General features: G+C 48.5%; 3 protein-coding genes across 5 annotated transcripts; 1 reads left to right on the top strand and 2 right to left on the bottom strand.

The window, feature by feature from the left end:
* Window positions 1-325: 325 nt before the first annotated feature.
* CA9 (carbonic anhydrase 9) lies at window positions 326-6,479 on the bottom strand. Of its 2 annotated transcripts, XM_040262798.1 has the most exons (11): window positions 5,796-6,479; window positions 4,964-4,993; window positions 4,543-4,713; window positions 4,276-4,418; window positions 4,102-4,194; window positions 3,006-3,072; window positions 1,633-1,790; window positions 1,315-1,459; window positions 1,160-1,186; window positions 678-759; window positions 326-545 (listed from the first exon to the last, which is right to left on the bottom strand). In XM_040262798.1, exons 1-11 carry the CDS (start codon window positions 6,418-6,420, stop codon window positions 479-481), a joined length of 1,608 nt encoding a protein of 535 aa, XP_040118732.1. In that variant the 5' UTR covers window positions 6,421-6,479; the 3' UTR covers window positions 326-478. The 2 variants fall into 2 exon arrangements, with proteins under 2 accessions (XP_040118732.1, XP_040118666.1); XM_040262732.1 differs by having other exon boundaries at window positions 326-759.
* Window positions 6,480-15,045: 8,566 nt separating this feature from the next.
* ARHGEF39 (Rho guanine nucleotide exchange factor 39) lies at window positions 15,046-18,692 on the top strand. The gene is made up of 9 exons (XM_040262352.1): window positions 15,046-15,236; window positions 15,376-15,470; window positions 15,857-15,977; window positions 16,234-16,352; window positions 16,924-16,994; window positions 17,244-17,372; window positions 17,545-17,774; window positions 18,026-18,114; window positions 18,298-18,692. The coding sequence occupies exons 1-9, from the start codon at window positions 15,099-15,101 to the stop codon at window positions 18,311-18,313; spliced, it is 1,008 nt and encodes a 335-aa protein (XP_040118286.1). The 5' UTR covers window positions 15,046-15,098; the 3' UTR covers window positions 18,314-18,692.
* Window positions 18,693-18,948: 256 nt separating this feature from the next.
* CCDC107 (coiled-coil domain containing 107) lies at window positions 18,949-21,499 on the bottom strand. 2 transcript variants are annotated; one of them, XM_040262442.1, is made up of 6 exons: window positions 21,311-21,499; window positions 21,070-21,224; window positions 19,673-19,736; window positions 19,495-19,585; window positions 19,285-19,397; window positions 18,949-19,201 (listed from the first exon to the last, which is right to left on the bottom strand). In XM_040262442.1, the coding sequence occupies exons 1-6, from the start codon at window positions 21,414-21,416 to the stop codon at window positions 18,954-18,956; spliced, it is 777 nt and encodes a 258-aa protein (XP_040118376.1). In that variant the 5' UTR covers window positions 21,417-21,499; the 3' UTR covers window positions 18,949-18,953. The 2 variants fall into 2 exon arrangements, with proteins under 2 accessions (XP_040118376.1, XP_040118445.1); XM_040262511.1 differs by having other exon boundaries at window positions 19,673-19,733; window positions 21,311-21,462.
* Window positions 21,500-24,114: the final 2,615 nt, after the last annotated feature.

The following is a 24,114-nucleotide window of genomic DNA, read 5'->3' as shown; positions in this document are numbered from 1 at the left end:
CAACATAATCCCAAGGGTCCTTTCAACGCAGTTGTAGGTGATGTGACAATGGAAGCAAGAGATTGGAGTGATGCAAGGAAGGGGCCACAAGCCAAGGAATGCTTGGCTTCTAGAAGCTGAAAAAGGCAGGAAAATACTCTCCCCTCAAGAGTGTCCAGAGGGAACCATCCCTGACGACACCCTGACTTTAGCCCATAAGATTCATTTTGGACGTGTGACCTCTAGAACTCTAAGAGAATAAATTTCCATTACCATTAAGTTTGTGGTAGTTTGTTACAGCAGTGATAGGAAATGAATGCACCATCCTTTTGATTTAGGAGACAAGGATTTGCTTTCCACAGGTTTTATTAGAAATATTTGTTTTAAAAAATATCTTTGGAGGTTTAAAAGGAAGCGGTGTAATGAACAGGACAGTCTTCAGCTGCCCCTCAGATTCCTCTGACCAGCTTCTCTTAAGTATTCTCCAAGTGGCAGGCCTCTAGGCAACAGTCTCTGTGACCTCTGCTGGGTGGTAGCTAACACTCCCTTTGGTCTCACTTGGGTGTCTACACAACAGGGAAGCCTAATCAGAAATCTCACCAGGGATGAGCTCATTTGCATGCAATTTGCATGGAGCTGCTCTGGACTCCGTTTGGGGATGTGGGGGCTGGGCCTGAGGGAGAGGGTCAGTATAATACCTTTGCTGCCTTCTCATTTGCACAAGGAAGGCGATGCTGGTAGCAGCAAAGAGGAGGCCAAAAACCAGGGCCAGGATGTCGCCTGGAGGGAGGAAGAAAAAGACTGCCTCAGGGAGTGAAGAGGAGCCTGTAGGATTCCCTCAGAGCTGCTTCCACCTGCACCCCACCCCACCAGCTCTGTCCGAAGCTCTGCCACTCCCTGTGTCTCCAGCAGGGGCCAGCTAAGGGAAGGGGGTGGGTACACAAGGAGGGGTAAGATAAGCACCCTTTTCCTCCTTAAAGACAAAAGAGGTGGCTTGGGAAGGAGGATTGGAGGAGTTTTTTTGAGCTTCATTCTGACCAGCTCTTGCTCTGGGGATGACAGGGTAAGCCAACACTATCCTATTGGGCTTGGAGTCTGTTCTACAGAAACGCAGAGGTAGCAGTGGTGGTCCTGACTAGCCCCTTGCTGAACAGTGCCAAGGGAGGGGCCACAGACTCACCAGCAGCGAGACAGGAATTCAGGTGGACTGAAGAGAAAAAGCAGATGTTAGAGCTGAGGACTGTGACCACCACTGACAGACAAGTGAGGACACAAGAGAGGATGAGGGCCCTGTGGCTGGAGAGGGGGTCTCAGCATCAGCAGACAAAGTGGCACCTGGTTCAACAGTCCTAGGGCTGCCATCCACGCCAGCAGGGAAGGAGGCCTCAATTATTCGCCCATTCAAAGGCTGCGTAGCTCGGAAGTTCAGCTGCAGCCGAGAGTCATCAGGTCCCCACAGGGAATCAGAGAGGGTGTGGAGCTGGGGAGGACAGCAGACAGTGGGGGGTGGGCTCAACACAGAAGCAAAAGGGTCAGAAGCTTACAGCCAGCACCTGAGGGCTCCACTGTCCACGTCCGCCACTTCCCCCACACGGCCCCTTCATCTCTTTCTGCCTCCTCATCCCCAGTGTCACCACCACACCCCAACGCCACCTGCTTAGCACTCAGCTTTACTGTCTGGTTGAACACAGTCCAGATGACCCCCTGGGCACAGGGGGGTGTGGTGAGAGACCCCTCATATCGGAAGTAGCGGCTGAGGTCAGAGGGCAGCAGTGCAGATACATCCAGTCCTGGGACCCAAGTCTGAGAGTCTGTGGAGAGGATGTGTGCTGGGGGTCCAACCTATCTTGACCTCCCCTCATACACACACCAAAGCTCTGGGGTAGAGGGATACATTTTTAAATCCCAGAAACCAAGCTGACCCAACTCCCTCAGACTATTTATTCACTGAGTGTATCCCTTCCCATAACTCAGCACAGGACATGACTCAGTAGAAAGGAAAAGGTTTGGGGCTCACAGAGTAAGAGAACTGCTACCCTGGCGCTTCTTCTGGGTCTTCACTCTTACTTTGCATACTGTGATAACATGCTGGAATGCAGATGTAAGCCCAGAGTGAACCAAAAGAGAAAATGAGTAATTTTCTGAATAGCTTGTAACTTAAATAATTTGTAAGTAAATACCTATAACTATAGAAGACACAAAAACTCAAAAAGCATAGTTTTCTTCAGTTTAGCAAAACGTAGGATCCAGCTGGGTGAGGTTTAAAATGACCTAGAGTGACTAAGAAGGAAAAGAAGATTTCCAACATTATTTACAAATTTAAAATATTTGATGCTGGGCTTCCTGGTGGCTCAGTGGTAAAAGAATGCCTGCCAATGCAGAGGACATAGGTTCAATCCCTTGCCGGGGAAAGATCCCACATGCTGCAGAGCAACGAAGCCCGTGCACCACAACTATTGAGCCTGTGCTCTAGAGCCTGGAACCGCAACTACTGAACCTGCGCACTGCAAATACTGAAGCCCACATGCCCTAGAGCCTGTGCTCCACAACAAGAGAAGCCACTGCAATAAGACTGCATACTGCAACTACAGAAGAGCCCCCACTTGCTGCAACTAGAAAAAGCCTGCACAGTAGTGAAGACCCAGCACAGCCAAAAATAAATAAAATTATTTTCAAAAATAAAGTCAAATATTTGATGCTTTGAAGGAGTAATAGTTCTCAGAAAAATTTTAGCTCTCCAGACTCAACCCCTGGAGTTCCAAACACTGTTTTTTGGTTTTATTTGGTTTTCATCTTATCTTGGTTTCTGTTTGGTTTTTAAACAAAAAATCTGTGGGCAGCAGTTTGCTTTGCCTGTTTGCTGTGTTCAGCTTCATAGTTATTATCAAGGTCACAGTTAGCCAGTTCACACTGCAATCCCCTTCTCTGTGGGAGGGAGCCCTTCTCCATCCTCAGACCTGAGGCTCCCCAAGGATGGTTCTTTATGACAAGGGTATCAAGGGTAGGAGCCAGACCAACAAACTGACCTTTCTCGGTGATTTCTCCCAAACGTGACAGCAACTGTTCATAGGCACTGTTTTCTTCTGGGCCTTCCTAGGAGATGACAGTGCAAGACAGATGAATACATGTATCTAGAGTCATGGCTGGAGGCCTGTAGGTGACGTGGATTCCCATAATCCTCCCCCATTCCCCACCTCTGAGAATGCTGGGGAAACACAAAATCTTATGTATTATTACTCAAGGTCCATTTACTTCTACTTTGCAAACTGACCTAACTAGGTGGACTCATTTTCAGTGGCAAATTGGAGGAAGAGGAGGATGCTGGGCCATTTTACTAGGATACAAGTCTCTCAACAATGGGCTCTACTTACTTTTCCAGGCTCACTTATCACTAACTCTATACATATTCCATGGTCCTGCCACAGACAACCCCAACAACCTTTGTATCCATGGTACCTCTGCATAAGAATTCATGAGTTTGACTTTTGGAGCCAGGACATGCTATTTCCAAGGTGCTTCTCTGCAGTGCTGTGAGGCTGGTGTTAATGAGTCAGGGAGGCAGTGAGTCTAACAGGTGTTTCACCATCCACAGGTGTCTCACCACCCTTCCTTCCTATTAGCCTCTTCTAATCATTGTTTGTCCAAAGAAGTCAAATGCTTCTCTAGACTCAGTGCATTTTGCAAAGGGGAAATTATGGGTTTAAAAGTATTAGAGAAATGACTCTTCCTTTTGACCATTCCCCACACCTGCCATTCCCCAAATGGGCCATATTCTGAGTCTTTGTGTGTACTGTTCGCTCTGCATGGAATATCTCTTTTTCTTTCCCACTAGCAAAGGCTTCAAGTTTTACCTCCTCTGTGAGGCCTTCCCTGACTACCTCTTTGACTATGTGTCCTGTGTATATGTCTACCCTGTCAGCCTCCCTCACTGGCTGTGGGGAGACAGGATCAACGGTTTCGGGATCATTTTTTGTGGCCCAGAGCCTGGCTCACAGTGGGCGTTAATGAAAGAACTAATGAGTGAAGATGACAGTCAGGTGCGGGGGTGGGAGTTTCTGGGGCAAGATACTCTGAGCCCGAGGGCGTTAAGAAAGCAGAGGTGGGGGTGTCCAGGGCTGGTACCTGCAGAAAGGCGGCCAAGACGGCCAAGCCCCCTGGGCGCCCCAAGGCCTCGTCAAATTCCTCAAATGCAGTGCTGAGGTGAACCACGTGAATCTGGAGAAGACACGGTAGGAGTGAGCGAGATCTCTTACCCGGCACTCCACTTTGACACTTCACGGACAGCTGCGCGCTCACCTCGGCAGGAAAACGGTGACCATCAACCGTGTGTTCCGAGCCCGGGCGACCCGCGGCCCCCCAGTGCAAATGTAACTGCAGGGCCCGGTACTCCTGTCCGGGACCCAAGGCCATCTTCAGCCCGGAAGGGAGACTCAGCTGCACTGTGTGGTGAGAGGCAGGTGAGCCGGGGCCCGCCCCACCCTCAGCCTAACTTCCAATGACCGTCCCCTCATCTCCAGGTAGACTCCGCCCCTTCCCTGAGGCTCCGCCCCGAGACCGCCTCACCGGTGTGGCCATTGTTGCACAGGCGCAGTTTTGGTTGTGGCGGGAGCTCAAAGCCAAGGAGTTCCAGGGGTCGCAGGGCTGGACAAAACGCAGTGAGCTCCGAGCGGATGTCTACCGGGGATTGAAAGCGGCCAGCGCAGGCTGGGGACACCTGGGGCCATGGCGGAGCGCCTGGAGTGGGCAAGTGTGTACAGGAAGTTTGAAGACAAGATCAGGAACTTTTAGGGAAGCGGAGTAGAAAAAGTGATGCGGTCGAGTCAGGAGGGATCCGGGAGGATGTAAAGGATGCGGGGTAAAGGATGCGGGGGTCGGGGTTGGCGGGGGACTGGCGGACGTGGATGCGCGGTGAGAGGGATACGTGTGCGGGCATCAGCAGAGCCGGGTGCCCAGATTAGGTCTCTGTAGGGGGTGGGTGTCTCACCTCCATAACGCCAATGACTGTGGCCATCCCCTGCATAAATGAGAAGAATGAAGAGGCTGATCTTTGAGCCCAGTTCCTCCCCAGCGGCCAAAAAGAGGTGGGTCATCCTCACTAGCAGCGTTCACAAACTCAGATTCTTACAAAAGCATAGCAGGTAACAAAAACACCACAAACAGGCATAATAGGTTGCAGCCAAATAAAACGCCACAGCTTGATGGGCCACACAAAGATTCTACTAGCTCGGCTTGCAACCACTGTCTTAAGGTCTGTAAAGTGGGTGGAGACCTCAGTTCCCAGGCCCAGGTTAGTAGACCATCTTTCTCCTTTAGAAATCCCTCCTCCCCACTCTTCCTGTTTCCTTTCTGATCTCCATCTCCTTTTCCAAAGTTCCTGGCTTGAGGGTCAAGATACCAGGTTCCTCTACCTGCTGTTTCTCTCTTCCTAGGTCTCACTTTCCTCATCTGTAGACTGAAGATGCGGTGATTTCTACAAACCCTTCCTGCTCTTCCTCTGGTACTAGCCCCCTTCCTTCCTCTCCTGTCTCCTCATACTTTGCTCTCCACATTCCGATCTCTTTCTCCTCTCCAACCTCCCCCTTTCTTTTCTGTCTCTTCCTGCTTACCTCTCTCCGTGTCCCTTCTTTTTGTCTCTTCGTCTAGCTCTGAAAGAGGGTAAGGGGCTAGTGGCAAGGGAGCTCCTGGGGTTGGGAAAAATCACTGTCAGAGCACAGGCTTCTCTTCTTCCCTGAATAATCCCTCCCTGGGCTGGGGTTTAATGTGGGGGGAGCACCAACCTCCTGGAGCCTAGGTTTGCAGAGCTGATGACCACTTACCTTTTTCGTCTCTGTGGGCGTTATTCTGGGGGCCTTCAGTGTCCCTGGGTGCCTCAATAGTTGGTAGATCCTCTAAGTTCAGAGAATTCTCTTCTCCTGGGTCCGTCTTCAATCCAGGTAGGTCCTCTTCTCCAGGTGAGTCCTCCTCTTCAGGTATATCCTCTTCACTGGGCAGGTCCTCCTCACCAAGTGGATCATCTTCCCCAGATGAATCTCCTTCCGTGGTGGGAGCACCCTGCATCCAGAGCAGGCTCTGGGGATGGGCAGGCACCAGAAAGAGCAGTAACAGCAGCAATTGCACAGCTGGGCCTGGGGCAGGGGCCGGAATCCACAGAGGGAGCCGGGGGCTGGGGCACAGGGGAGCCATGCGGCTGACTGTGGGGTGTCCTGGGACACGGTGTGTACGGGCTGTACGTGCATGGGCTGTACGTGCATCGGAAACAGGAGGTGGGTGGGGGAGGAGCAAGCCTGGAGGGGAGCAGGCTGACTCACAGAAGGCCCTTTTGGAGATGGAGCCAAAGTCCTGTGAGTCTAACTGGCCCTGTGCCCCCTCTCCGATAGCAAGGTGGGAATGGGGTGGAGTGAGGGGCAGGTATGTGCCTAGCCAGAAGGTTATCGGGGTCATGGGCTCAGCCTGGAACCCAAGGCACCACCTGGCACTATACAGGTTCTCCCTGGCACCGCCCGACTGCTAGTCAGCCAGCTTCAGCTAACCCTGGCCTGCTTCCCAGCCCCAGGCAGCTGGGGCCCCCACATCCTCTGGCTGAGAGGGGAAGCTGCCCATATATACATCCCTGGCCGGTCCAGGGAGCAGGTAAAGGGGTAGGGAAAGCTCCTGGGGGAGTCTGGGGGTGGGAGAGTGGATGGATGAATAGGTGGGATGTGAATTTGAATATGAATGGACAGCTGCATATATTCATGAGTCTCTGATGGGTTAAAACTGAATGTAATATTCATCGTATTACACCTCTGCTCAAAAACCTACACTGGCTTCCCACACTCTGCAAAGTATCTTCCATTTGCCTATCTTCTCCCTCCAGATGACTTCAAGTCCCTTCAAAATCTTACCCAAGAGACTTTTCCATCTTATCTCCTACTACTCTCCCTCATATTCTAGCCAAATTAAACTGTTCGTTTTTATCCAAACCTTTGTTCATCTATTTCTTTCTTTCACTCTTCTGTTTATTTAGCATCTACCATATGTCAGGCTAGAGGTATGGAAACAAGACACAGTCCCTGTCCTGAGGAGCTCACTGTCTGGTGAGTGAGGGCAAAACTATCATAATATTTAGAGGAGAGAGATGAATTCTTCCTCAGAAAGTAACACAGAAGTTGGCAAAATCTGATCAGGGTTTAAAGAGGTAGCAGTTCAATTGGTTAAAAAAAAAAAAAAGTGGGGGAAATGGGATCCTGGGCAAAAGAGAGATATCAAATACTTTGAGCAGGAGAGTGACAGAATCTGTATCTCACACTAGGTTATGTTGAGGGGTGGTGTGGAGCATGGATTGGAGGGGGAAAGTGGGTGCAAAGAGGTGAAAAGTGAGAGGACCCCAAGAATGGGCTGGGGGTTCCCAGTCTGCCTATTCACTTAACATTTGGTGAGCCCCCTCCAGTCCTCCAGGCATGGTTCTAGGCCTTAGGGACGCAGCACTCACCTGGAAAACAGCCCCTGCTGTTCTGTAGCTCACATTCTAGGAAGGCCCCAGTGGCTTCGACAAACCAGAAGACAGTAAGGCCATCTCAGGAGATTCTTTCTGGGGCTCATATTCAGTAGGTATGTACACCATTACAGTTGTATAGGCTAATTAAATATGTTGAACATTTATAATTTGGTTTGTAACTAGGCCCTAACTCCAGGGTGCTCCTGCTACCCCACTCCCCTCTGGGGACCCTCCTAGCCTTATGACCTCTTATCTAAAGAAGTAATGCTTGGCACAGCACAGGCTATGGACACCACTTGAGTGTCCCATCCAGTTTCCACTCTGGATCAGTATTTATATACCCATTACCGTGTTATATAGTTTTACTATCTCCTCTGTGTAAATCCCTTTTATTATTCAAGACTCAGCTCATACAACCACTATGGAGAACAGTATGGAGCGTCCTTAAAAAACTAAATAGAACTATCATATGATCCAGCAGTCCCACACCTGAACATATGTCTGGAGAAAACCATAATTCAAAAAGATATATGCACCACCCCAATGTTCACTGAAGCACTATTTACAATAGTCAAGACATGGAAGCAACCCAAATATCCACTGATAGATGAGTAGATAAAGAAGATGTGGGGTGTGTGTGTGTGTAATACTACACAGCCATAAAAAAGAATGAAACAATAACATTTGCAGCAACATGGGTGGATCTAGAGATTGTCATAGTTAAGTAAGTCAGAGAAATAAATACCATGATATCATTTATATGTGGAATCCAAAAAAAAAAAAAAAAAGATACAAATGAACTTATTTACAAAACAGAAACAGATTCACAGAATTAGAAAAGACACTTATGGTTACCAAAGGGGAAAGGTAGAGGTGAGGGATAAAATAGGAGGTTGGGATTAACATATGAACACTACTATATGGAAAAGGATGGATATATGTGTATGTATAACTGATTCACTTTGCTCTGCATCTGAAACTAACAACACATTGTATATCAGCTATACTCCAAATATTAAAAAAAAAAGACTCAGCTCAAAGGCTATCCAGGAAGTCTTGCTTGACCAACTCTACACCACAGGAAGAGATTTCTGGTGACTCTGAACCACCACAGTTCTTTGCCTGCCCTAATAATCTTGCTTACCATCCAATTCATATTAAGGTGATTTATGACATTATATCTGCTCTAATAGCCTCGAGGTTCATAAGGACAGGGTCCAGTATTTGACTGAGTCCATCTTATATTCAACTGTCTTTTATTGTTGATCATTTTTCTCTTTTCAGATCACTGTGCCAGGGCTTAAGAAAAACCAGACTAAGATAGCTTCCCTGCCTTCAGGGAGCCCATTGACAATGACCTGTGTATGTCAAACCACAATTAATCCAAGAGTAGGGCATCACATTTATACAGCACCCTAAACTGTGTGCCTTGTCAGAGTGACTGTATGCCAAAACTTGTATGGTTCAACAACAGCTGTGCTCCAAGCAGTCATCTTAGGAGTCGGTCAGTCTACCAATCTAGGTTGCCATTTCTAGAGCTAAATTAAGAGCCATCCATGGCAATCCAAGCAGGCACTCCTGATGGTCAGCTCATTGCCTTGGGCAGCTGTGTTGTCAGAACCTTGGTTGGACCCAGACACATGGAAGGTACATGATAATATCTAAATTGGATAGGCCTGGATAAGACAGAAGGGGATAATGACTAATCTAATTGAGATGGGGGAGGTCATGGGAAGGACAGAAAACAGGAACACCGTGCTACCTGAAGTCTGGAGTTTGCATGTCCAGAACTTTCTCCAACACCAATCCTAGTTTTATTCCATATTCCCTTTCCAAATGTTTTGAATGTTTCCATCTTTTTCTGTTTTAGATCTCTGTCAGGGTCTCCTTGAATACTTCTCTGTGGTGTCTCCACACGTCTCCCCTCCATCTCTGCTGCTTTTCTTCAGTATTTCAGAGTCCAGATCTACATCGAGGTTCAGCTCTGTGCTCCGGCTCCCTAATTTCCCAAGTGCCATTCTCCATGGGTGCTGTCTCTTGAGCTCTCCGTCTCTGTGTGACTATGTCTCTGGTCTGGGTGGGGAATGTGGACTCTGATCTGGCCTTTGCAACTGGAAGTCTGCCAAACTCTAGAACAGGTTTGAGCTCCCAGAGTCTTGTTTCCTGGGGCTCCCTAGGTTGGGACAGAGTGTACTCAGGGCTAATTGACTAGGTCACCCCCCTTCTCCTGTCTTGGCCTGGCACACACTTCTCTGTGGTTGCTTAGGGCCAAGACTTTTATCATTAGGGTCTGTGTCTTAAAACATCGAGAGCCATGTCTCTTGCTTATCCCATGGCTGCAGAGAAGGGAGCTATGTACCAGGGAGGCAGGAGAAAAATCCCCCTATTCCCCAGACATGGACCGGAAGCAAAGACAAATCACAGCCCTTCTGGGGTGCTGGGGACTGCCCTGTAGTTCGAGCCCACCTCACCATCTATATTATTTTCCTAGGACTGCTGTAACAAATTTCCACAAGCTGGGTGGCTTAAAGCAACCAAGATTTATTCTCTCACAGTTCTGGCGGTGAGGAGTCTGAAATTAAGGTGTTGGTAGGGCCCTGTTCCTTCTGAAGGTTCAAAGGCCTCTTTCAGCTTCTGGTGGCTCCAGGCATTCCTTGGCTTGTGGCTGCATAACTTCAATCTGTGCTTCCGACTTCAAATGGCCTTCTCTTGTCCGTGTGTCTTCTACTGGCTGTCGCTTTTTTTTTTTTTTTTTTTGACGGGTAAGGAGATTTATTTAGAGGGAACACACTCCACAGAGTGTGGGCCATCTCAGAACGTGAAAGCACCCCTGGCTGTCTCTTATAGGAACACTTATCATTGGATTTAGGGCCCACCAGGATAATCCAGGATGATCTTAAGATTCTTAATTTAACTGCATCTACAAAAACCCTTTTTCCAAATAGGGTGACATTCACAGGTTTGAAGGGTTAGGCCATGGACTTATCTTTATGGGGGTCACCATTTAGCCCACTGTACCATCAGCCGTTTTGGAACTAAACACACAGGGTGATGTGTTGGAGACTTTCATGCCTTCTGCCTATATCTCTTTTCATGTTGTGGGCAATTTCATCTATTCCCATGGCTTCTGTAAACTGATGACAGCCAAGTATCCCCAGGTTGGACTCTGCTCATTTCAGATATGTAACCACCTACCTAATGGGTGTCCCCACTTGGATCTCCCACAAGTATCTCAAATTCAACAGGCCTCTAGCCAAATTCCTACTTCTTCCACCCTCTACCAAGTGGTGTAAGTCAGAAACCTGGTACCATCTTTTCTTTAATTTTTTCCTTCACCTCTGACATTGTTATCAAGCCCTATGGATTCTACCTTCTAAACTTTTCATCCTTGTGTTTCATCCTAATCTATACTTCGATCACCTCTTACCTGGATAACTGCATCTGCCTCCTAATGGGTCTTGCTGAGTCCAGCTAGCCAGGGTGATCTCTCTAAAATGCACATATCATCTCACTCTCTACTTAAGACCTTTGAATGTCCCCCGTTGCCCTTAGGATAAAGTCCATAGTGTTTGATATGGCCTTCAGAGGCCTGCCGTTGCCTTGTTTTCCTTGATGGGTTTGAACCTAGGTGGGGCCAATCAGAATGAAGCTCTGTATTTCCAGTATTTGATGACTGAGGGAACTCACTTTCACTTTGTCCAAACATGGATAAGGAAGCACACAACCTCTGAAACTGTGGGCAGCCACCTTGTAACCCGAATGGAAGCCAGCCTTAAGATGAAGATAAAACCATGAAAGACAGAGGAACTGTGGAAAGCAGCCCTTGGGGCTAAACTAACCCTAGAGCCTGTATCTGGACTTTTCAGTTACACGAGCCAATAAATTATTGTTAAGCCACTTTGAATTGATTATTTGTGACATAGTCTTACTGATATAAATTCCCTCTATAGCCTGTGTCTATGTCTCCAGTCTCCTTTCTCATCACACGTACATTTGCAATCTGTGCTCCAGTCTTACTAAACTTATAGCAGTTTCTTGAATGCATCACGTGTGTGTGTTTTATCTCTAATCCCTTATCCATGCTATTTTTCTGTCTACCTCACCCACACTGCCAGCTCTGCCTAGTCAAGTTTTGTTCTGTTTATTCTCTTGGCATCCTTCAGTTCACGTGTTACTTCCTCTGAGAAGCCTCCCTGACCCCTAGATTAGGGTCAGTCCCTTCCTCCTGCACGCAAAGAAGCCTGTATTTCCTTTGTAATGTGTATCTCACTTTATGGTGACTCCTTACCATGTCTGTCATGCTGGACTAAGAGCATTCTTAAGGGCATGGGTCACATTTCTCTTATTCCCCATCTTCATGCCTAGCATAGGACCTGATGCATGAGAGGCATTTAATATTTTTTAAATATTGATTTATTTGGCTGCTTTGGGTCTCAGTTGCAGCACGTGGGATCTTTGTTGCCTCTTGTAGGATCTTTCGTTGGGATCCATGAACTCTCTAGTTTGTGTGCAGGCTTTGCAGTTGGGGTGCTCAGGTTTAGTTGCCCTGTAGCATGTGGGATCTTAGTTCCCCAACCAGGGATCAAACCCATGTCTCCTGCATTGCATGGTGGATTCTTAACCACTGGACCACCAGGGAAGTCCCAAGGCATTTGATTTTTGTGGAATGACTGGTGGTTATTGTTTAAAGCATCCTGAGAGCTTCTCCAGCAGCCAGTTAGTTGAAAGCAGAGGTTAAGGGTAATTAAATGATAGAGGAAAAAAAAATTTTTTTATTTTTGGCTGTGCCACACAGCTTACAGAATCTTAGTTCCCTGACCAAGGATTGAACCCGGGCTCCAGCAGTAAAAGCGCTGAGTCCTAACCACTGGACTGCCAAAGAATCACCTTCACTCCTTTATTTTTATTTTTTTAAATAAAAAGAAAAAAAAATATTTTTTTAAGGATAGATTTCCCCAGTGGTCTAGTGGTTAAGACTCCGCCTTCCAATGAGGGGGGTGTGGGTTCAATCCTTGGTTTGGGAACTAAGATCCCACATGCCACAGGATTTTATTTTTAAAAATAAATTTTAAAGGATAGGTTGTTGGCTGCCCTCCGATCCTCCTCTTTGTCCCCTGCCCCTTCCTTTAGCTTTAGGGGAGACTGTGGGTGGAATCAGTTCCAGGCAGACTATGCTGTGCCTGACTTGCTCTGTGGGACGCTTGGTCCCCAGGGAATCAGTTGTCTCCAAGTGTCCTCAGTGTGTCTTGCTCGGCTTTGCCCTCCTCTGCCTCAACAGCTGAATGATTTCCCCACCTGAGCTCACAGTTGACTCTATTCCCATCTCCTCTTCCATCCACCTAAAGTACACTCACACACTGGCAGGACACCCAGACACCCTCATCACCGACTGCGCCCCCAGGGGTTATGCTCTGGTCTCATCACCTGGGCTCATGGTGATGCCAGTTATCATGAGATGACCTGTCCCCTTCCACCCTGCAGCTCTTGGTGTGGACTGTCCGACATTCATCTGAGGCAGTCTAACCAGTACTCCACCTATATGGTATCACCAGTTCCCCTGTGACTTGTCCAAGGTACAGTCTGACCCAAACTCTCTTACCTCCACCAAGCCCTTCAAGTTGTTTTTCCCTGATCTAAGTCCAGCATTTCTCTTTCCTCAGAATTCTTAGAATGTCAGAGAGCTAGAGGTGACCTCAGAACCCTGACAATACCCTGGTCTTTGGCTTTGGGCCTGGATTCCTATGAGTCCTCAGTGGTAGTAATGGGGCCTAAGGTTTCTAACTAACATTGTGGTTTTTAATAGCACTTCCCCCCCCTAATTTACATAGTAACACATGCATGCTCAAGCAGAAAACTTGGGAAAAGCAAAAAAGTATAAGGAAATTTAAAAAATCACCTTTTTAATCCCATTCACCCCTTTAACCTTAGTGATCCAGTACCTCTTACAGCTTAGGTGCTTAATAAATATTTGTTGAATGAATTACCTTTGGTCCCATCACCCAGAGATAAAAACCACAACTACCTTTCGATTATTTATCCTTCCAGTCATATATTTTGTTGTTCAGTCGCTTAGTCATGTCTGACTCTGCGACCCCATGGATTGCAGCATGCCAGGCTTCCCTGATTATACCTAAATAGATCGTATTATACAGTTTTATGGCCTGCTTTTTTCCTCTCTGCAATATACTATGTTTTTCCCAAAATTAATGGCTTTTTTACATCATCTTCAATGCTTTCATATTATTCCTTCAAATGGCTGTACCATAATTTTCCTAGCTAATTCTCTACCATTGGGCATTTAAGTGACTTCCAGTTTTCTGTTGTTACAAACATTTTGCCACCCATCCTAGTATATATATTTTTGTCCTCATATCTGCTTTTTAGGATGCATTACTAGAAGTGGAATTGCTGGGTCATAAGAGTAGGCACATTTTAAGATATCTCATACATACTGACAAAATGGCACTGCTAATTTACCCTCCAGGGCTATTGCCAGTTTTCCAAAAGGCCTAACTAAGTAAGGAAAATATTGTACCTTTTAACTCTGATTAGGTAACACAGATTAATCAACTCCAAGCTTTTACCTTTGGCCAGAATTACAGCAGTTCCGACCCACCATGTTAGTTACTGACATTTGCTGACGGGAAGCTAACTGGCTATTGGGCTTTGGATCAGTATGAAAGGAGAAAACGAGTTGGTGACTTAAAACCGAGGAACTTTTGTCCAGCGGCCAAAATATTCAAAACCTGGTGACCCGTGAGGATTCTTAATGATGAAAGACTGGGGACAGCTGGACCCCAGCATTTGGCACGGGTCCATGACAGAAGCTCAGTTCTACAGGTGGGACACTGCGACCTTGCCAGTGTCTAAACGCCCAAGTATCCTGACTCAAAGTCCAGGCTGCTGTCCCAACTTCAGTTCAGTTCAGTCGCTCAGTCGGTCCGACTCTTTGCGACCCCATGAATTGCAGCACGCCAGGCCTCCCTGTCCATCACCAACTCCCAGAGTTCACTCAAACTCACATCCATCGAGTCGGTGATGCCATTCAGCCATCTCATTCTCTGTTGTCCCCTTTTCCTCCTGCCCCCAATTCCTCCCAGCATCAGTCTTTTCCAACGAGTCAACTCTTCGCATGAGGTGGCCAAAGTATTGGAGTTTCAGCTTTAGCATCATTCCTTCCAAAGAACACCCAGGGCTGATCTCCTTTAGAATGGACTGGTTGGATCTCCTTGCCGTCCAAGGGACTCTCAAGAGTCTTCTCCAACACCACAGTTCAAAAGCATCAATTCTTTAATCTTTCTTCACAGTTCAACCCTCACATCCATACATGACCACTGGAAAAACCATAGCCTTGACTAGACGGGCCTTTGTTGGCAAAGTAATGTCTCTGCTCCAACTTAGTGCCACTCAAAAGAGGGCCACCCACTTGCCGCACCCTGTCTGGCCCTGGCGGGAGCCGCATACCTGCAGCGCCTCGCTGGCGCCGACCTGATGCGGTTTAGCGAGCCGCTGCGCGTGCCCTCGCCTGCGCACAGCCTCCAGGCGCCAGGGGGCGCACTCCCCTCAAGGGCCCGCCCCCAGGTCGGTTTGGATTTGAATCTCCGGCGGGCTGCGTCCGGAAGTGGCCACCCCTCAGTCCGGCATGGAGAGCTCGGCCATCGGTGCTCGGTGCCCGGTGCAAGAGCAGCGTGCCCGTTGGGAGCGGAAACGCGCCTGCACTGCCCGGGAGCTGCTGGAGACAGAGCGGCGCTACCAGGAACAGCTGGGGCTGGTGGCCACGGTGCGGAAACCCGTCTCCCATAGTGGGGGCGAGGACCCCAGGGAATGGGAGGGTGCCTACTAGGTCGGTGACCTAGCGGCGCCTTGGCACCAGCCTCCTCTCTCTGCGGACTACGTACTGGTATTCTCTCCTTCCGCAGTACTTCGTGGCAATTTTGAGAGCCAAAGGCACCCTGCGACCACCAGAGCGCCAGGCCCTCTTTGGTGCTTGGGAACTCATTTACGGCGCCAGCCAGTGAGTAGAAGGGAAGTGGGGAGAGAGGAGGAGGGAGATCTGGTTTCTGGCAGTGCAGAGAGCTCAATGTAGGGGAGATCCAGATTCACATCCAGAGTCTGCCAGTTACCTCCCCTGTGGTCTTGGCCCAGTGCCTTAATCTGCCCCAGTTCTCCAGCCACTTGCTGTTCAGTCGCTAAATCGTGTGGGAATCTTTGCGACCCCACGGACTACAGCACGCCAGGCTCCCGTTCCTTCACCATCTCCGAGTTTGCTCAGATTCATATCCACTGAGTCTCCTCCCACAAAATGGGGCCGTACTACCTCCGGAGCAGGGTTAGGAGAATTAAGAGAGGTGGTGCTTGAGTAGTTCTTGCGCTGCTCTTTTATTGTCCTGACGCACACAGAGAGCTGCTTCCCTACCTCGAAGGAGGGCGCTGGGGACAGGGGTTGGAGGGCTTCTGCAACCACCTGGAGCTCTACACCCAATTTGCTGCCAATGTTGAGAGGTCCCGGACCATCCTGCAGGTAACCTGATAACTTCAAGTCCTTCCCCTCGTCCTTTGTACATTTCCTCTTAATTTGGAGACCCAAACTTCATTCATATTGTTCCTGCATTTATAGAGCCCTGTGGGTGCCCAGCCCTATGTTAAGTTTCCAGTAGGGAGATGGGGTTCTCTCAGGAGCATACAGCTTCCTGAGGGCCTGGGATGTGTACACGGAAGAATGCAATATAAGGAGGCGGCTTCTCTCCCTGCTGCCAACCCTTTCCTCATCATTCTAGGAGCAACTCAAGAAGAACAAACATTTCCGGAGATTTGTACGACTTCAGGAAGGTCGCCCTGAGTTTGGGGGCCTTCAGCTCCAGGACCTGCTCCCTCTGCCTCTGCAGAGGCTCCAGCAGTGCGTGAACTCACCCTGACTCAGCTAACTTCCCTTACAATTCTGCATCTGTACGATGGCTGCTCTCAATCTTTGTGAGATTTCATGGGATCTGTCCCACTGTCTCTCTCCTGGGACAAACTGCTCCTCAAAATTTTCTGCAAGTGTAAATGTGAACCCACTGGAGTACCTGGGCTGTGCAGCCTCAGGCCCTTAGCTGGGATTGTTTAACTGACTTAGCTGAACTGAGGGGTCTGTGATAAGGCTAGTAATAAGGTTTTTGAAGATGAAAGGCTTAGAATTTCTGTCCCTGGGAATGAGTTAAGAACTTATAGTCAGTTGTTTGTAGCATCCTCCTTGGGTTGATTAACTTTCACCTTGGGATCTGGTCTGCCTCCCTGACTCCAGTGTGGGATGGAAGAGGGCCATATGGAGTGAACCCGGATCTGAGTCCCAGATGGAAGAGGGGGATAAAACAGCCACAGGCAGGTCTTTCCTGGTTCCCCAGCTGAAGTTTGTACAGGGGGTGATCTGTGCCAGGAGAGAAAATTGTACCCAGCTCTACTTTACCCTCATAGACTTCTAATTTCAGGTATGAGAAACTTGCTGTTGCTTTGGCTGAAAACACAGGTCCCAACAGCCCTGAACACAAACAGCTCACAAGTATGTTCTTGCTCTTCCACAGCATTTCTTGGAGATTGCTTCTGTTCCCTTTCTGGTTCTGACCTCCAACCATGTATGATATGCCCTAATCTTCCAATGATGTGTATACAATGTTCCTATTGCCCTACCTCTACTCTTCAAGAAATTAGACTCTGACCCTAGTCCTGTCTGGATTAGCCTGTCTTTCACCACCACCATTCACCCAAAGTCAAAGTTGTGCTGGGAGTGGGGCGTGGAATATCATTCTAGGGGCTGCCCAGCTGATAAGTGAGACTGCCCAGAGAGTTTACACCATCAGTCAGAAACAGAAGAATGAACAGCATCTCCAGCGCATCCAGGCTCTGCTCAGTGGACGGCAAGCAAAGGGGCTTATCTCAGGTAGTCCATGGGCATGCTTCCCCTCAATCTGCAAACTGCCCTTTTCTCACCCCCATCCTCTCTATTGCCAGCACATACCACCTGCCTCCCATTTTCTCAGCCTCCCTTTCCTTTTATTCTGTGGGTTGTAGTCCTGAAGCTGCACCAGAATAACGGATCTCCCACCTCTCAGGTCGCTGGTTCCTACGCCAGGGATGGCTATTGGTGGTGCCTCCCCGAGGGGAGCCTCAGCCCCGAATGTTCTTCCTCTTCTCTGATGCACTCCTCATGGCCAAGCCTAGACCCCCATTGCATCTGCTGCAGAGTGGCACCTTTGCCTGCCGGGCCCTCTACCCAGTGGCCGAGTGTCAACTCCATAGGGTCTTTGGCCACTCAGGAGGCCCTTGTGGTGGACTGCTCAGCGTAAGTAACAGGCAAGAGCCCTTGGCAGGGTAGGAAGGGCCCAAGATATACCAACTGCCTGTGCACCACTCATCTCCTTGGCCTAAGCCCCCCTCATAGGAACTGAGCCACCTGCATTCAGAGCATACCAGGGCTTGGGGTTCATACCTGGTTCTCACTTCAGCCCTAAATCACTGCCATGGAAATAGCAAGACCTTTGGCTTAAGGCTGGACCTTTCTGAGCCATGTGCTAAGAGGTGATCTCTCTTTAGCTGTCCTTTCCCCATGAGAAGCTACTGCTTATGTCCACAGACCAGGAGGAGCTGTCGCACTGGTACCACAGTCTGACTTTGGCCATTAGGTAAGTTGTTTTCCCTTAGGAAGAGTGCTGTGGTGAGGCCCAGGAGCTGGAGATGGCACTTCTCAGCCTATTTCCTGCCTGGAACCCACCCCCAGCCCCCAAGCACGCCCCTGTCCAACACCCCAGGTGATTTTGTCAGAATAGAGTGCTCATGCCAGTGCCTGAACTGTTTTCTCTCCACAGCAGCCAGAAGAACTAGAGGAATCTTACAAATTCCAGAGTCCAGGATACTGTGGGGATAGGTCAGCATCAAGGGCACAAAGGAATCTTCCTAACAAAACACAGACTCTTCATGGTTTGAGAAGAATCATTTTGTGTTTGCCTGAGACCAAGACACACCATGTCCTTTGACCAGCTCTTAAAGAATCAGGACTTCAAGTCCGACTCAGCTGAATCAGCTCTGCCAATACAGAGGAGGGGATTTGGGACTGATAGGTTTGGTGCTGTGTCTGTGGACAGCTGTTTATCTATCAAGTTTGCAGCTTTGCAAGTGTGGCTGTTTTTATGTTGTATATAGTTTCTATAATTTATTTCCCCACTGGATTTTAGTAAAGTTTTTTCTTTTTTTGGAGAAGCCATTTTGTCTCAGCTATGCAATATGAGAAAAGGGATTTTTGTGCCCTTAAGGCTGGCACGACTGTGGCCTCAGGAATACAAATAGAAGAACTGGAGCTCCCTCTATCTTCTCGGCTCCTGCACTGGAAGGCGGCCTCTTTATGTCCTAATAAGGGAAGCTTTTCAAGAAGGCCTGGTTGTTCTTAGGCACCTAGTAAGGGGGGGTGGGTGTGTGTGTCCGTGTGTGTCCAGCTGGAATGGAAAAAGCACACAGGAGCATCCAGTCACAGGAACAGACTCTGTTTTACTAAACCGTCCACTGTTTTTCCTTCTTTCCAATGGGGGCTGTGACTGAGGCCCTGTGCTACAGATTTCCTACATCTTCTCCTTAGCGCGGGCTCCATTTCCCTGGGAGGAGTTAAGTTCCTTGTCCCGGTGTTCCAGTTTAGGGGCTCCTCCCAGGCCTGATTGTCACCAGCCTCTTCCTCGTCCTCCTCTATACACAAGTCCTCAGGAAAGGGTATGCTGGCCTCTGTGAAGGGGGAGATCAGGCATATTCCAGTTTCAGAGGCTTTGTCTCTACCTCCAGCAGACTCTCACCTCCCAACCCTGTACCTGGTTTTGGAACCTCCACACCCTTGTTCGGTTTACTGTCTTGTAACAGCTGGTGGATGGTCTGTAGCTTCATGTGCAGAAGCTCCTGCTGGGCTCCAGCCAGGGTAGTCACACTGCAGATATGTCCATTCAGAGGCTGCCCAATCTGTGTCCCCACCTCTTCCACCTACCACAAGCTCTCTCTAGCCACAGGGTCATTGCTCTCCTTACCGCTCAAAAAGGGGGTCCAGCTGGGCCATCAGACTGTTCAGGTGTTGCTCTGTTTGGACAAGCTGTTGTGTCAGCTGCGCCAGCTGTTGCTCTGGGGATATGGGAGAAAAGAGCAACGGTTACTTACTTTCTGCTGTCCCTTAATCCCCCACCAAGCACAGACCTCTGCAAAACCCACCTGACTGCAATGAATCCTTCTTGCCTGCCTCCTCTTGGAGAACAGCAGCCTCATCTTTCCCCTGCTGTGGAAAAAGGCAAGGGGGATACTGCAGCAACAAGGACCTCAATAACCTCAGTCTCCAAAGCCAGATAAAGGCCAAAGATAATTTCAGATAGACAAAACTAGTGGGTTTTTTTCACTCTCAGAGAATCACAATCATATCTATTCCAGCTCCTCACTCAGGACAGGAAGCAATGTCAGTACACCCCATGAGTGGTTGCTGTTCAATCAACTAAAACACCTCCAGGAAGGAGAAGCTCTATTGTTTGATAAAGCTCTGGTTTAGTTTATACACAAAGCCAGACACAGTCCACTGCTATCGTCTTTCCATGGTGCTGAGCAGAGCCTTCCCAAATCATCTTTTCAACATGACAGCCCCTCAGGAATTTGAAGGCAACGGTCGTACTCCCTGTCTTCTCTGATTTAACAGCACCAATGTTTTTCAGTCAGTGCTCATTTGACATGGTTTTCTCTGGGTGCTTTACTTTGGTTTAAGAGATGGCATTACCGACTCAATGGACATGAGTTTGAGCAAACTCAGAGATGGTGAAGGACTGGGAAGCCTGACACACTGCAGTCCATGAGGTCGCAGAGTCAGACACAACTTAGTGACCGAACCACAACAATGCTCTTAAAACAGTGCCCTCGAGAATTAAGTTTCTTTCAGGCTATACTTGGGTCCAAGAATAAATTTATCAATCCTTGTTAATTTCACCATTAAATTCAGCCCCTCATCCTAGCCTGTTAAGTCTACTATAGATCATGATTAGCTAGCCCTCCTAGTTTCATGTCATCTCTAAATTGGCTCAGTCCTCTATTTCCCAACGTAAGTGACAGGGCCAGGGCTGAAGAGAAAGCCCTGGGAGGTACTACTTTCCATTTCAACAGTTTTAATCCAACAAAATGTACTGTCAGTTCACATTTCAGGGCCTCCTTCCCGAGGATAACTTGAGACTACTTAGTTCCTTGAACTCTAAAAACTCTGGCTACAGTAATCAACTGCTCGTGCCAAGCCTGGAAACTCACTAGGAACCGCCCTTACTATAGTATACACATTTGCTGGGTTCAAATCTTAGGGCCACCAGTTACTATCTCTGAGTGACCTTGAGCAAGTGACAACCTCTTCACTGGATTGTTGGAAGGATTAAATGTGATGGTTACTATTTAAAATTAAACAAGGGCCCTTCACATCCATTACCTCGCTGGATGCTTTAACTAACCCCATCATGTTGGAAAGTCAGGGAACTCCTGTCTTCATTTTACAGAATGACGGGAAAACGCGTCTTGTTCTTGGTACCATGGCGCCCTCATCGAGATTCAGGGCCGGGGCATCCCCACCTCTGGTCGTCCCGCACCTGCAAACACTTGTACAGCACAAAAGCCACGGCGGCCGCGGTGTACAGCGCCCCCAAGGGCAGCGCCCCGGACCGAGCCCGCTCGCGCTGGTTCTTGGACGGCGGCGACTGCCGCCGGGGTTCCGCGGCCCCAGGGCCGACCTGGCCGGCGTCGCCTGAGGAGGGCAGAGGCGGGTCAGTACAGCTGGGGTTTGGGGCCCAGGGGCAGCCCCAGCCTCCCTCCAGCAGCCCTCGCTGGTACCTTGGTGTGCCCAGCGGTCGGGGCTGCGGCCATCTCCGAGCACCTCGGGCAGCGCAGACACAAGCAGCAGCCCCAGCGTACCCGCGAGCGACACCACGCTCGCCATAGCAGGCCAACACCGGGAGAACGCGAGAGACGCCGGCGTTTGCGGACGCACCGGTGCACGCGCACGCAGGCGCGTCCCCCAGCTATTCCCACTCTGGGCCTCCCAGGGAGGTCACGCCCACCTAGCGTGTGGGCGGAGCCAGGTCTTATTTGCATAGGACTGTGGGCTTAGCTTAGTTCATTTGTGAAACTAGTTCATTTCTTATCTCTATATAGGTATTCTGTTAGCCAGAATGTCTCCAGAAGACTACATTCTTAGAAGGTTATACAGGAAAGTGGTTTTTATGTGCCACGCCACCAATCTCCTCACCCTAACCATAAAATAAATTTCCTCCTCGAGCTATAAAGGGCTTGAACGCGACGGTAGAGGTGAGGTTCGTGCTGAAGGCCTGTTTCCTAGGCTACACACGGAGGACCAGTTCCTCGTTTGCGCCTAGGGGAAAGTCCCCGGACCTTAGGCAGAGAGTGCCACGTGCCCGTGCACGTAGACTTCCCCGCGTCTCACGACTAAGCCCGCCAAGAAGCGATCCTACCCTGGGGGTGGGGAAGCCGAGCGGCGTGTTGCGGGTGTGTCATCCGTCAGCTTCTAATAGTTACGCAGGCAGTGCGCCTCCACGCGCACCAACCTCACGGGGCTCATTCTCAGCACGGCTGTATTTTATTTAGAAAGCGCGTCTCATTTTAACTTGAGCAGCGAACTATATAGACAACCAAATAACATTAACTGTTTCTGGGACGTTTTGAAGTCGCTCTGTTTCTGCACAGTTAACATCTATATACAACTTTCAGATCTCACTTCCTCCTGTATGTGCGTGTTCCCTTCGTAAGTGGAAGTGAAAGTCGCTCAGTCGTGTCTGACTCTTTGCGACCCCATGGACTATATACAGAACCCTTAACTTCTGGCTTATTCATTAGTGCAGCTATTGTACTTTCTTCAAACTACTATTGTATGTCAATTATATTTCAATAAACATTTAAATTACTTAAAATTAACTAATAAACTAACATTAATTACAAAAAGCAAAACACAGCTAGATTGTAAATTTCATGAGAGCAGGGGCCATATCTCTTTTTGTTTACCATGTTATTCCTATAGCCTAGCACAGCACCTGATGCTAGCCGGCACTCAATGAATCCTTGTTGAATGAAATTAATGTGTTCAAAATGACCCAACAGGTAAATATAATTAAAGTTTTTTAAAGAATAAGGAAACTAACGTTCAGGAAGGTTAAGTTTGTAATCAGGTAAGAGGCTGGCAGAGATTTCAACCCTTTTCTGTCTGTCTGCATAAGATCTGCCACTCATCACCACCTATCCAGTCTCTCCTGCTCCTTCTCCAGTCAGAGCCGAGTAATCATTCTCCTTTCCACACTGTCTTTTAATTGTCTAGGATACAGAAGGCCCTATTCCTAATTAGACCAAGAACTCTTTGAGGGAAGAAACCATTTCCCATTCATATTTGTATCTCCAGAGCTTGGCATATAAGCAAACAATCAGTATGTATGTATTAAACAAATGAGGTATCAGTTCAGTTCAGTCGCTCAGTCGTGTCCGACTCTTTGCGACCCCATGAATTGCAGCACGCCAGGCCTCCCTGTCCATCACCAACTCCCGGATGGTTCACTCAGACTCACATCCATCGAGTCCATGATGCCATCCAGCCATCTCATCCTGGGTCGTCCCCTTCTCCTCCTGCCCCCAATCCCTCCCAGCATCAGAGTCTTTTCCAATGAGTCAGTTCTTTGCATGAGGTGGCCAAAGTACTGGGGTTTCAGCTTTAGCATCATTCCTTCCAAAGAAATCCCAGGGTTGATCTCCTTCAGAATGGACTGGTTGGATCTCCTTGCAGTCCAAGGGACCCTCAAGAGTCTTCTCCAACACCACAGTTCAAAAGCATCAATTCCTCAGCGCTCAGCCTTCTTTACAGTCCAACTCTCACATCCATACATGACCACAGGAAAAACCATAGCCTTGACTAGACGGACCTTAGTCGGCAAAGTAATGCCTCTGCTTTTGAATATACTATCTAGGTTGGTCATAACTTTTCTTCCAATGAGGTATAGGTGTGTTAAATAAATGAATGAAATACAGGTATATCTTTTTGTCCTTCCAGAAAGGGAGTGGGCAGGGCAGAGAGAGACCCTCACTCAGGACAGTTGTCCTGTCTAGTGGAATACCCAGAGGCAACCTGGCTTGGCAGTCTAAACCCTGACACTAAGCCAGTTGACATAATCAATGTAAACAAGTGATTCAGGCCGGTTGTAATATGATAAATGGCTCCCAGCTGATTGTTGCCTTTAGGGAATTCGGGCCCACTATTGCCCTTCTGATTTTTTTCCAATAGATCAATGAATCGGGATTTCAAAAAACTGAAACTCCAGTTTTGAAAGGCTGACAATGAATCAGTGGCATATGAGTGAGAGTCGCCTCAGTCATGTCCAACTCTTTGCGAACCCATGGACTGTAGCCTGCCAGGCTCCTCTGTCCATGGAATTCTCCAGGCAAGAATACTGGAGGGGGTTGCCATTTCCTTCTCCAATGCATGAAAGTGAAAAGGGAAACTGAAGGTGCTGCTCAGTCGTGTTCGACTCTTAGCGACCCCATGGACCGCAGCCTACCAAGCTCCTCCCATGGGATTTTCCAGGCAATTATGACAATATAAAAAGAGTTAAAATTGAATTTACATTACAGAACAAGAA

Source organism: Oryx dammah, unplaced genomic scaffold (assembly GCF_014754425.2).
Source record: "Oryx dammah isolate SB20612 unplaced genomic scaffold, SCBI_Odam_1.1 HiC_scaffold_1, whole genome shotgun sequence".
Lineage (NCBI taxonomy): Eukaryota > Metazoa > Chordata > Mammalia > Artiodactyla > Bovidae > Oryx > Oryx dammah.
Note: the sequence above shows the minus strand (reverse complement) of the source record. Positions and strands in the feature narration are given on the sequence as shown.